Source organism: Anser anser (assembly GCF_964211835.1).
Source record: "Anser anser genome assembly, chromosome: 27".
NCBI lineage: Eukaryota > Metazoa > Chordata > Aves > Anseriformes > Anatidae > Anser > Anser anser.
Window position 1 is genome coordinate 3,722,953 of NC_139748.1, and position 13,457 is coordinate 3,736,409.

A 13,457-nucleotide genomic window follows, 5' to 3' on the forward strand; every position below is an offset into this window, starting at 1 on the left:
GCATTTGGTTGCAGTAGTAAATCTCTAGTGTAATAAAAAGCGCTGTATACCTGAGTGCACCTCTGGGACAGCTGTGCTGAAAGGGGAGCTGAGCACAAAGCGTACCGCGGGTAGCCGGCGTAACTGGATGTGAAACATAACTGTATTAGATCTTCCAGAGTTATCATTTTAATAATTTAAGGGGTGTTAGAAAAAGAAGCAAGGATATTTGTTAGCAAAGCTGTTGGAGAACATGGCAATCTAACCCTTTCTGCAATCCATAATTCAATTGCTGGCAGGGAGACAATTATTATTGAACTGGCTTGACTGTAGTTCAATTACTGCATCAAAAGATACAACTTTGACTTTTTTTCAAGGAGAACTTCTTTAGTAGCACATTTTTCTTTTGGGACGCTTGAATACTTGGTGAATTATGTTGGGATGTTTCCTCTTTATGCGCCCTCCAGCCATGACAGCGTACAGGGGATTTTGGTTTTACAAATTCATAAACTGAACGTGGAGATTTTGGCTCTGAGATCGCTCTTTGGAGTCAGTGGCTGTACGTGACGCAGCGGATGGGGCTCAGGAGATGCCCTGAGGTCAGCGCTGTTGAATCCCAGGCAGAGCCCGTCTGTGACATCGTCACCTGGGAACGTGAGCTCACAGAGCAGCTTTGCTGAGCCCTGTGTAGAGATGGATGGCATCAGGGATACAACCCTGTTCACCTGGCCTTTGATCCCTGGGTAGTGTGATGGCACTGAAGTCAAAATCTCGTTTTCATGGTCTTGGTCACTTGGGCATTGCCTTGGATTTTTGGGATGTGCACATGTGATAAAACCGCAGGTGCTACCTAAGTCATGATGATTTCCTCGCACTGAACAGTGCTATTTTAAAAGTTCCAATAATTATTACTTATATTGTTTTATAGCCTTATGAGAAAATTAAAATGGAACAATACAGTGGAAATTCATTAAAAGAGCATGTAAAATCTTATGGAGAAGGAGGGAGGACTTCATCTTTTTTAACTAGTCAGATAGATCCCAGTTGCCGGATAAGGCGAACTTAAACATTCTGCTCCGAGACCCAGAACTCGGGATTCATTCTGACCGACACAGCGATGTGCTGCATCTTCTTTAGCAGTGTTACACTTCAAGCCTGTCTCGTTAGAGGATATTTCCTAATGGAAGGGTTAGGTCTTAAAGGTGATGCTGGTGGCATTTCAGAAATACTAAGTATGAAGGCTTACAAAGAGTGATTTATTTTATTCTTATTATTTTTTTACTGCTGAATTTATACGGCTTTAGAGAGTAGCACATCTGATTGATAACTTGACATGAAGACCTTAGGGAACGGATGCATCCTTGGGATGCTGTCTTGTGCTTTCTACCTTCCACTGGCAGTCTCCTTTCAAAAAGTCACCATCCCGGCAGAGCTGAAGTCGGTGGTAGCTAAAGTCGCTGTGAACGCCACGTCCTGCAGCGTCACCTGCGGGCTGGGCTTCAAGCTGGAGGAGATGTGCGAGATCACTCCGGCCGGAGAGAGGAGGAGCTGCACCCTGCGCAGGTCCCCCTGCCTCACCACCTGGGGCTGTGGCTTCCTCCACTTCACCGTCCCGGTGGGCAAACCGTTCGCGTTCAGCTGCCTGAGCTCGGACACGGTCGACTTCGTTAGCCGAGCCTATACCTACACGTGGAGGCTCGCCCCAGGCCTCATCACCATGAACGACGTCCTGTTCGGACCTTTCAGAAACCCCGGTTATGTCGTCCGGTTTTCCCCCACCAGGGAGTCGGACGCGGGGACTTACCGCTGTGATGTGCGGATGCTGAAGACGTTCAGGGTCATCAAGAGAGTCTACTTCGGGGTCAGAGTGATCCGAAATGACTTAGTGGATCTGAACTTTCAGAAGTCCTTGACTCACGAGCAGAAGCTAGCAGCAAACGAGGAGGAAGGAATCAAAGGAAATGACACCCACACAGAAGTGCAGCAGCAGCAACACTTCTGGCAAAGAAAATCATTTTATAAATCCCTGATAGGAATTGGAAGCGGAGTGATAGGAGTTTTCTTACTGAGAGCAGCTCTCCGCTCTTTGCAGAAGACTTTGAGAAGAAATGATGCAGAGACATAACCTGAGTTTTAATGCAATTGCTGTTCTCTGTCTTGTTTGTGGTAACAAATACAGCAATATTAGTGTCGACGCAGCTTTTCATGGTGAGGTTTGTTAATTTGGCAGTTTGTCTGTTACCAGACTGAAGCTTAACAAAACAATTGGTAAGTTAGCACCGAAGCGTGGGTCTTAGTGGTGTAGCGCAGGCGGTGTCCCCAGGTGGGGCAAGGCTCTTGTTCCCTACGTGGTGTGAAAGGATGCCTGATGTGCTCTACCCCTGGAATGGTCCAGACAGAAGTTAAGAGGACACTGAGCCACAGAAAACTGCCCGATACTCCTCTGACTAGGCTTTATTTTTACCTCTAGTTGCTTTGTTTGTTTTGTAGCTGATAACTTGGCATCCTGCTTCTGCCTTGTTATTTCTTCTGCCTTGCCCAGAACTGCGGCGATGCAGGCTGACCCAGATGGCTGGCTTTGGTAGGTGGTGTTCTCCAGCAAGAGGCGCAAAGAAGCGAGGATGCAGCAGCTGGGCCCAGAAACGTGGTTTCCAGACTGCCTGCTGTCCCCATCAAACCCAAGCAGTCCACCCTCGAGAGCTGGGTGTGCAGGGACGAGGTGAGCCACCGCTGCCTGCTGTCTCTACAGATGTTTGTCTCTTGCCGCTGGAGCTCAGGAAACGAGTATCAAGTGAGAGCTGGGAGCTTCCACTCTCCTTTGTAGTTTAGAACAGCGAGGCAGGGAGCAGTAGGTAGCACAAGCAAATCTTCAGTTTGAGCACGGCTGCTTGGGAACATAACGGGGTGTTTTTAATCACAGCTCCGAGCTGAGCTCACTCCTAAAAATCTTTAAAGGGGGAGGAGAGGGAAGAGTTCAGTGGGCTTGTGGATCTTTCATTTTTCCTGGTGACTAATAAGGATAAAACATGCAGCAACTCAGTAGGGAGTACTGTTTCCCTCTTGGTCGCAGAATCCACTGAGGGACCTATTAAGTGCATTCTCTTTCTAGTTCCTGCCTCAATTTTAGAGTAAACAACTATATTTACCAAGTCCATTTCCTTTTTTCTATGAACTAAAGTACAGGAATGCATAGCACATCCAATTCTGTGGAAAATAATGATACAGCTCTACTATTTAAGATCAAAGCGTACTATTTTTTTCTTTCTGCCAGAACAAAAAAATGCTTTAATGTCGAAAGAGTTGGGTATACAAGGAAATACCTTGTTTGCAGAGCCTCCTGTGTAAGGAAAAAAAATCAAACTGAAATGCAGTGAGCCAAATCCTCAGGTATGATTAAGTAGCTAATAAGTTTATCGAGACAATGAGCTGTGGAGCACGGGGCTGCCTGGCCGTGTCTGAGTGGAGAAGCAAGCCCACGATCGGGCTTGAGTTCTTAGTTTGTAGCTCTGCCAAGCTCCCTGCTTCTGTGGGAGGACTTCAGTGGGCACAACCGCTGCAGAAGTCTGTAAACATGAAGGGAGCCATTCAGCAGGGACAGAAGGTGCCTCTCTTTTTAGTAGCTTGGCTCTGGGGGGCACGTGGGAGCCCTTGGGAAGATGCCCGGTCCCCTCCTGCCATCTGGGGTGACCCTCGGGGAAGGCACGGGTGGGTTGCTACACCGCTGGGACAGACAGCAAGGGGCTGTATGAAAACATACAGCAGAACATCTAGCAACCTGTTCCTAAGGCTCAGAAGCTCCTGGATGGTGATCCAGTTGTCCAAGATTGTCTTGCTTCTGTTCCTCATCAGTTTCCTCCGACTCAGCCCTGCAATACTGAAGTTTCTTCTGTGCTCGGCGCTGGCTTTGTCCTCGCTCCGCTGTTCCTTCTGGCTCTGCAACTCTTTCTTCTTTCTGTTCCCTGGCCAGAAGCACGCGCTGCTCTCTCTGAGCCTTCCTCCAGGATTTCCGAGTCTCGAGCTCGCTGGGGGTGTCCTCATCTGTGGTCAGCCCGCTGCCTTCTTCTGTGCCTCTCCAGACCCTGTCCTTTTAGTAGCTGTTCTTGCGTTGCTTCTGCGAGGACCGCTCGCTCCCTTCGGCAGCCTCCGTCTGTTCCCGTTAGCCCTGCTTTGCCCTCTGGGCTTTCTCTGCAGCTCTCTGCATTTGCTGACGCTTCGGCCGGGTCGCCGAGGCGCTCTGCAGCAGCCCTGTCCTGCAGCAAGCTGATGGGGCTCCTGTAGCGATGCGCCTGACGAGGAGTTTTAAGCTCCTTGGGGCCATCAGGGATGCTTGGTGGTGGGCACACATCTCTGGCTGGTTCTGCTCCTTGGTTCTCACTGGGCACGTAACTGGATTCCTCATCGCTGTTGCAGTCCTGCGGCAGCAAGTCATCAAAGAAAGCCCTGCAGGGAAACCAAACAGATACACAGGTTCCTCCCCAGCCAGTGAGAGGGGCTGGGGCTGTGCTGGGCGTGCTGAGGGTTACCTGTACATGTATTTTTTAATTGGATGGCCAAAGCACAGAACCAGGACCTAGGCAGCAGCTAGCTCAGGCTGCTTTAAGGTCAGTAGCTGCTGCTATTAGAAATCGGGTTTGGAGAAGTGTGGGTTGATGATGTGCTTTGCATGCTATGGCACTGCTGCTTTTTAGGGGGCGTTTCTCTATCTCCAGTAACACGTACATACCAGTCCAGGCAGAGATCTAAACGTGATTTGCTGCAGTTTTGTTCCATGTGGCATCACTCATCCCCTGCTCCAAAGTCCGTCTGGGTTGCGGCATGAGATGTTTGGGGGAAGCTTGTGGGCAGGCTTCTCTTTGTGCATTTCTACTGTAGCGTGGTCTCCAGCGCTCTGGACTCTCTCTAGGACCTCCTGTAAGCTGGCTCTGGAGGCATCTTTCCCAGTGACCTGGTTAGAAGGGCAGCAGATTGCAACGAGTCCGTTCGATACTCACTGATTTATGGTTTTCAATGCAGAATTCCTCCTCCCTGGCGGAGCTCCCCCATCCCTGAAGCTGGTGGCTCTCCTGCTCAGCAACATCTCCCTAATTCGGGGAACAGATCGAGGTAGTTGGGCTTTTACTCGCTTCCTCATTGTGCTGCAGAGATAAGAGATGAAATCATATCTTTGCATCTCAAGTGTGCTCATAAGGTCAACGTGAAAAAATTATTACAGCGACTCCACGATTTGCACTGATCTACCGTTAAACTTCCCTGTTGATACCTGCTGTAGGTTAACCGGTTTCTTTTATCTTAAAATGTATTTCGTGTCAGCTGAAGTAAAAATACGGCAAGCCGCTTCCAAGCGGGGTGAAATGCGTTGACTCAGATTTAACACCACCGTTTGAGCTGGCTCCGCGTACAAGCGAGACCTGGATTTTGGCTCTTCTCGTTGTGCCGTCTTCTCACCCCCAAGGAATTCTCTTTCCCAAACCTGTAAAAACCAGCAGCAGCAGCAACCTGCCCGCTGTACACTCATGCTTCAGACGCCCTGGGGAGCCTGGCTGCATTCATCCAGTCCGGATCTCTCCTGTCGATGGCTTTCTTGGTGGCGGGGGCCCATGGCTCGCATCCCTGGATATGCAAAGGGACCCTTGCACCCTTTTAAATACATCTGGGCAAGAATACAAACAGTTAATAAAAACTGAAGCGGGCACCTTCTGTAAACATGATTTAGAGAGCTCTTTTTGCTTACTAAATAGGAAGAAATGGGTAACAACTTTGTAAGCTGGGGATGCTCGTGGTAGGAGAGAGGAGGCTGTGGGGTCCCCTCGGTGCGGAAGAGCCCCGTGTAGCAGGAACAGGCTTGTGCTCGGTTCGGGAGCTAATGGTTAAAACCAACAAAGAGAAGCTGACCCCTCTGGAAGGGTCTCCTTGCGCTTTGTAATGTAAATGCGGGGCTTGCGTCCTGTGGGCAGCTGTGTTTTAGAAATGCAGAGAGATTACATGAAAGGTCCAGGACAATCCATTTTCTCACTGCTTAGCTGAGGAGGTCAGAGTGGGAGCCCAAAGGGTCCTTCATCTTTTTATTGCATCCTTTCTTTTTTTTTTTTTTTGGCCCAGGGGAGCAGGGAAGATGAATGTATTTTTTTAAGTTGATTTAAAGATGGAAGGCAGTGATGGAGAGTGCGGCTCCAGCATCAGGAAGGGTGGAATGAGGCCTTTTCCTGATGTGGCTGCTGTTTGAAATGGTACTTTATGTGTTTGCATTTTACAATCTGAAGTGGTTTTCCTAATGTTTGCTTTAGCAGGTCTGCTGGGGGATGGAGAGGAAGGAAGGGAGAGCAGGCTGTGCTGTGGGGGTAAGGGGTTACAGAGGGGGAAAGGGGAGCTCAGATGGACAGGGAGGAAGCAGCTGAAGCAAGGGCCCTTTGAAACAACACTCTCTCCTCCTCCCTACGTGTCTTTCTGTCTTCTCCCATGCTCTGCACGTTTTCTGAGTCACCAAATCTGTTCTTCCCAAAGTAACTGTCTGAATTGTAGAAAAATGTCTTTCCCTGCCCTGACTTTGTAATACAGTGCCCGAACTTCTTCCTCCACCATTTCAGCAATTGCTTGTCTGCCTCACCTGGAGGAGAGGGCTGCAGAGGCTGCATGCGAACCAAACCCTCCTTGCTGCCAGTTCCCAGCCAGAGATTTTTTTGTGGTACAGACTTCTGCTGCCTGCTGATGGTCCTAGGTATTAGGAAGCAATTAGTATTGTACATACTAAAGCCAGACAGATTGTGTGAGGGAGGAAGTCAATTTGCTAATGGAATTAGCACTTGGAAAGAACGAGGTAATAACAGAATGGTGAGGCATAGGCAGCTGTTTAAATTGCTGTTAGCTACTGAAGCTTATCTAAATTGAAAAACTAGATTGCCCTAACTGCTGGAATCTGAATGGCAGCAAAGAGAAAAACAACCCCCATATGCTGCTTTTACACCAAGGCAACGTCTGGGCTCCCGTTCTCTGCACGCTGATCTCTGGTACTTCTCCTGTGTGGTCCTGCAGTTGCCTGCAGCAGTTCAGTGATCTGCTGGGATGCAGCTCTCAGACTTCAGGTGTCACAGAAAGGCAGCGAACTATTTCCCCTTGGTATTTCTGCCTACAAAAACCCCTCTGCTGGGCCCGGGTCTGCCCAAATCCCATAGCAAGGGCTGTCCTCGCAGCGGCTGCAGCCGTAATGCCTGCGAGCCGTGCGGGGAGCCTTTCTGCAAACACACAGGTGCTCCTAGAAAAACCAGGGTGGTTCTTAAATGCAGCTGGTGGTGGGGTTACAGCGTGCAGCTCGGTCTGGCTCCGTGGGAAGAGCTGGGACGGGTGGGTGTAAGTGGTGCTCACAGCACCCTTCACCCAGCATCGGTGCGGCACGGCGTGCTCACGTTGCCGAAGGACCCTCCTGTTCGGGACCCTCCTGCTCGTCAGGGCGGACACATTTCTGCTCAGCCGCGTGACGCGCGGTGGCATTTAATGATGGCTCTTGAGAAAGCAGAAGTGCCCTCGCAGAGGACGGAGCGGGGAGCGATTCATCTCCGTCCTGGCCGCTCCCTGCTGGGTGCTTTAATGACGCTTCCCTGCCCTTTACAAAGCCCCTTTGCTGCCGAACTCCCAGAGCTAATTACGGGGCTCCAGCGCCGAGCGCCTCGCCCGCGGCTCCGCGCAGCACGGGGCAGAGGGGCAGGAGCCTGCGAGGGGCCAGAGCGCAGCTGAGCCCGGCCTCCCGGGGCCTCATCCTGCCCTCCCTGCGATCGCCTTGTTATGTGGCACCTCCCCCTGGGGCAGCTGGGGCTCCTTGGAAAAGAAGGGGCTGCTCTGCACCATCCTCCTCGCCGTACTCCCTACCGTCTTCCCCTTCTTCCTCCTCGCCACCCCTTGGGGCTCGCGGTGGCTCCCGGCCGCCCATCCTGCTGCAGCCGTCGTGCGCCCGGGGGTGCTGTGGGGAGAGCTGGTGCTGGAGGGGGCTCTGGGTCTGCCTGGGGCTGGGCAGTAACGGTGCTCTCTCGACAGCCTCGGAAATCCTTGGAGCTGGCAGCCTACAAGCCAGCTTCGGGGGAGCGGTTGGGGTTATTTACGGTGTTTTTGCTGAAAGGGGGCCCTTCTGCCTTTCTTCCAAAGATGAGACTTGGATCTGCGGCGCTTTACTCTGAAGTGTATGCCTTGTCTTTTTTTGTGAGCTGTTTTATAGGGTTATAGCCTGTAAATGGAAATGGTTAAATGCGGTAATTGCTTTACAGGCTGCATAAAAGCAAATGCGTCCCGGATGGGCTGAGGGAAGGGGTTTGGGTGACATCTCCTACGGCTGGTGCTGCTGAGCCCCCTTCTCCCCTGTCCACTCCTCAGCACAACTCCAGCGGGGACCGCAGGCCTGCGCCTCGCACGGCTGCTCCGGTTGATCTCTTGGCACCCTTCCTGAAGGTGGAAGGAAGCTAATGGATTTTTTTAAGGCCAGAAGGGATGACTGTGATGAATTAATCTGACATAACGTAGACCAGGTGATTTCATGCAGTGCCTCCTGCAATGATGGAAATTATTTTCGGTAATGTAAGCGAACCTTTGTGAGCCTGCTAGCTCGTGGCTGATCTCGTGGATATCTTTCCTGGAAGATCTCCAGTCTTGGTGTAAAGGCTGCTATTGATGATGAAGCTCTTTTGGCAAGTTATTTCGAAAATCAATTACCCTTTTTGCTAATAAGCTGCATGGGATTTCTGACTTGAGTTTTCCAGCGTGACTTTCTAGCCCTTGGAATACAGCCAGGTAAAGCACGTTACGTTGATGTATTTAACCAGACCCTCAGTAACCTCAGTTCCTTGCCCCAAGGACAGTCTCTCCTCTTTCCATTAGTTATCGTTGTCACGGGATAGAGTTAGAGTTTACTGTATCTTAATTGAATTAACTTTTGCTGAGGAGTTCAGCTCCACGTGGATGGGGTCTCGCTGGGCTCCTTATTTGTGTGAGTGCGTGCAATGGGCAGTCAGGAAAATACTCCAGGGCCGGGGGGACTCCTGAGCAAGCGAGGTACCTGACGCATTTACAGCTGGACACAAGCACTCCAGACTCCAGGAGTTGTCTAAAGTCTCTGAAGGTCTTTATTTATGAACTGCGTGCTACCGTAGCCAATAAATAACCATAATTACAGTAAATACAGTATGCTTACAGTGTTCCCCCTTTGTTTTTTCTTAAAAAAATAGCGTACAACAAAGTTACGGAGAAGAAAACTGCCCTGTCCGTGTTTAGTGGTGTTGGATTAAAATATTCCCAGCAGAGGGCTCGTGCGGATGGGGGAGAGTTTTGCACGTTCAGAGCAGGTCAGGTTGCGAACCCCCAGGCATTAACTGACGTGGGTGAAGGCATGAAAGGCGTGGAGCATCTCCCGTTCCGGGCACAACGCTTAGTCTATCCTGATCTACATCTGAGCTGTTCCTGATTCAAACCCACATAGCCCAGTGCTGAATTTAGCCCAGACAACCTAAAGCCACGAATGCAACGCTCAGTCTGTGACTTCAGTAGCATCAGGTAGGTTATTGTGTGTTAAATACAAATAAATCAGAACCGTTTAGCTCCGCTCGTTTGGGAGTCTCAGAACGCTTCACCCGTGTTGCTTACTCCTCGCAGCATCCTCGTGAGGTTGGTTTTGCTGCCAAGAAGTAAGGCGGACCCTGTGAAATGAGATGACTTCCCTTAGTGAGCCATCACAGTGCTGAGAGCAGAAAGCAGGCACTTAACTCATCCCTGTAAGTTAATCCCTAAAGTAAATGCTCAGAGCAATTACATGTGGGGGATTCTTAATGAGACAGGAAATTGATTTGCAGCTTAATGCGACGGTGTAAACCCAATGAACTCAGTTAAGATGTTGAAATCTAAGTTTTCTCCCCTGGCTCTGAACACCTTTCCTTTCTCTCCTTTTAACCCCTGTGCTGCGTTTTAGGAAGCTCTAACTGGTGTCGCGGGAAGTTTTTCGCATCTTTTTCTCCTCTTGATGGCTTTGGTTAGGCTTTACATTTAGGGTTTTTTTTACAGCCTGGATAAAGTTATATTCTATAAGTTTAACTAGATACAGCCGCTGCCTTGGCTGTGCCTTGCTAAATGGCTAGGTGTGTGCACAGATCCTTCTCTGAATGTTGCCTAACCCCTGATAAGTAAACCAGAAAAACATTTTGTCAGAACGTGGTTGTGTCTACGTACAAAAACTGCGCTGTCTGGTCTGGAGGGGGGGGCAGGTAGCCTGCAACTGCCCTGGCCTGAATTTGGCCTCTCCCTGCAGGTGGAAAACCTTCACTGTCCCCTGCTGCCCCTGTCCTTCAGCCAGCGTGTGCCCCCGTGCTCACCTGCAGCGCTTTGTGGCATGCTGCTGTCTTGTCTTTGGAGTATCAGCAAATCCCTCCAGCGTCCGTGGGGCAGAGACTGCCCTGTGACCACGCACATTTTTTCGGAATTTCTTTGTGATAATGCACGGGAAGCACTGGTGTCAGCTGGGCAGTGGCTGGCCGGGTTAGGCAGTGGCCAGCTATGGCCAGCGCAGACACAAGGGCACGTTTGCCCCAGGGACTTGGCAGCGGCTGTCCCACCTTGCTGAAATGTTCCTGGTGCCCGAGCTGGGCAGTTTAAATCAGCTCTGACACCCTCCGTGAGCTCCGATCGCACCTGTGGCAGGGGCGTGAATACACAGAAACGTGCAAACTGCAAAGAACTTGCAGATGCGCGGTGACCTGCTCGTGCCTTGCTCTTCGGGAAGGGAAACTGAGGCAGCAAGTGGTGAGAGAACTGCTTGGAGCAATGGACGGAGAACAGAGCGTCAGAGCTGGTGTTAGAGCAGGTGGTTGGAATGCGCTTGTGGCTGTCTCTAGGTCATACCTTTTTGCTTCTGTGTGTGATCCTTAAAACACTGCAAAAACTAATCAGCATTTTGGTTTCAAATGCGTACTGAGGAAGCAGCCTGTACTTACCTTTTCAAAAAAGAGGCGTAGTTGAATCCAATTTGAGAACCTTTAACTTTGAAGGGGACCTACGTGTCACTTAAAGGCTTCAGGTAATACTGTTCCATGAATTTACATCCTAGAATATAATCAGCCCATTTGCAACGTAGGGCGGTGCTAACTGCAACATTTGAAATCCAACTCATGAAGCTTTTCACTTATATAATGTGCCTGTGTTCTAATTTAACAAATAAACCTATGGAAGATGTATTCACCTTCCCGGGGAAATGGTGCAGGTAGCTGCTATTTCAAACCCTGTGGCACTGCAGCATTTCGATACTGTTTTCACCACGCTATAACTCATCTTGTTTTCCAACACCGTAAAGTTAAATATACCAGGCATAGTCACCAGTATTGCCGGAAACACCTGGTGAGACCAGGTCCGTGTAAGAGACATCGCACAGCCCGTGCGGTTACACCTAGGCTGATGCTGAACCTCCGTCCTTGAATTTCATGGCAGTATTTAGCTTTGCTTTGCTGACTCGCGTGAGTTTGTCCGTCCGGGCACATTCGTTTGCCCTGCAGGTGCCAAGCGTGCGCCTCCTGAGGGCGCCCAGCCGTGCCCGTGGGTAAGCAGGCGGCGCGGTGGGGCATCACAGCTGCTCTCGCAGAGTCTGTGCCCGAAACCGGCGTGGACCTTCTGGCTGCGGCCGTGCACCAAAGCAGCTCCTCCAGCTCGGCGATTCCTCCCGAGGAGCACAGCAGATGTCTTTGGGATGAGGGCTTTGATTCTGGTCCCAGCCGGCAGTGCTGGGCGCTCCGCAGGATCCACCCGGAGTGCCTCCAGCCTCTGCGTCTCGGTGCGGTGAAGACCCTTTGGGCACGTCACTTCATTTTTCTTCTTTCATTTGCTGTTCTCCCAAACCGGGCCTGTCCTCTGCAGGGCTGCTGGGGGAATCATTCTGCAGTGCTTTGGAGCTCTGTAGGTCCAGTTAGATTATGCCTCCTAAATATTTTCCTCGTGGCTACCACTAGTACTGCATATCAATCAAGCCCTAATTTGCTTTGCTTTTGAGCTAACACTGGATTCCTAATTCTCCTTTCGTCCCATCTTTTGTGGAAGAAAGGTTGAAGGCCCAGCAGGATGGACGGAGGTGGTAACAAAAATGCGGAATTAACAACGTAAAATACTTTGCCAACAAATAAAAGCTTCCAAACGTCAATAGAAATATTTTAAAGTCTTCAAGAACTTAGATCATACAAAAATATAATTTATATTTAGCAGTTGTCCTTAAAGAAGTGTTTGAACCGGCCAGAGGGAGCGAGGGGGTTCTTGATGGAGAGCTGCAGAGCAAGGTGGAAGCTGTGGGCAGGCTCGGGGGGTGGAGGGTCCCTGCCTTCACTGCCTGCCTCAGCCCATCACGGTTTTTGGGTTTTTGGGCGTTATTCAAGGCATCGTCTATATGGGAAACTGAAGCGCCCTTTCTTTTTGCTGTAGCTGTCCTCTAAATGTTTATTCTACTTAAGTTTAGTTTTTCCTTGCTTGTTTCTTAAAACATTTCTCCCTAAGCACCTAGGGACCTACCTTCCTCCTCGCACCTTGCTGTTGGCGCTGCACACCCCGACCCTCCCGGAGCGTTTACCTTCTCACTTCCAGGGTAGGCCAGACACGACAAAACTGTAATGGGATGCTGGGGGTATATGCAGTAGGGCTAGCTCCTCCGGGAGGCCAGGGATTTACGCGTGTGATCTCTTAACTGCTCCCTAAAGCCTAGGACACGTTAGGTTTGAAATGATCAGCTGGAGCAAGGAATTGGCAGCTAGTGTAGGAGCTGCATGTCAGGCCCTCCCCGTAGTGTGGGATTTTAACAGGCAACAACAATTTCCAGCCATTTCAGTTAGCGGGGCACCCCAACAACCCTGTACAGCTTGGGGGTGTCAGTTCCCCCACGTACGTTCACTGTGCGAGCTTGGACCTGGCAGCCAGGTGACTTATCCAGGCTGGAGCTCCAGATTTTCTGTGTTGCCTCAGCGATGGCTTGAGTCTCCAGCTCCCGGTTACATTATGCGATATTCCTTCCTCTTCCTTCTTTAAGATCCTCTCTGTATTGAAATTAAATACGTTGAAATCTTCTGTACCGGGCAGATCTGTCTCTCCAAACTGTTGGATGCTGGAAAAGTGTGTCTTTGACTTACCCCTTCTCCTCCCCAAACAAAAAGGAAAGAAGCAAACAACAGAACAAAAACACCCCCAAAACCACGTGGGATATGGATAACATTGAGCATTGCACCTCACAGCATGGCAGTTGGTACAAACAGTAAGCTGGGGCTGCAAGTTAACACCAGTGGCATAAAAAAAGATTTTCACAATCTAACCTCTGTGTTCACCCATCTCCTCAGGGTGGGGCAGAGATCGATTTCTCTCGTGGCTTTATCTCCTTGGGCTGGTTGCTGCAGAATTTGGCTCCTATTACGGGGGAAATAACCCCATCCCCGAATTCATTGGAAATGGCTGTGATTGGGATTGGTGTGGAACATGCTGAAATC

At 50.2% G+C, this 13,457-nt stretch overlaps 2 protein-coding genes across 2 annotated transcripts in view; both read left to right on the forward strand.

The window, feature by feature from the left end:
* The window catches only part of RBBP5 (RB binding protein 5, histone lysine methyltransferase complex subunit), a 92,210-nt gene that overhangs the window by 12,021 nt on the left and 66,732 nt on the right, over positions 1–13,457 (forward strand). The gene's annotated exons all lie outside the window — the stretch shown is intronic.
* Positions 45–13,395, forward strand: TMEM81 (transmembrane protein 81). The gene has a single exon (XM_083812184.1). The coding sequence runs from the start codon at positions 1,313–1,315 to the stop codon at positions 2,102–2,104; it is 792 nt and encodes a 263-aa protein (XP_083668310.1). The 5' UTR covers positions 45–1,312; the 3' UTR covers positions 2,105–13,395.

Bases quoted from the DNA above. Each gene is read 5' to 3' on its own strand.
- TMEM81 (XM_083812184.1), top strand. From the start codon at position 1,313: ATGAAGACCTTAGGGAACGGATGCATCCTTGGGATGCTGTCTTGTGCT.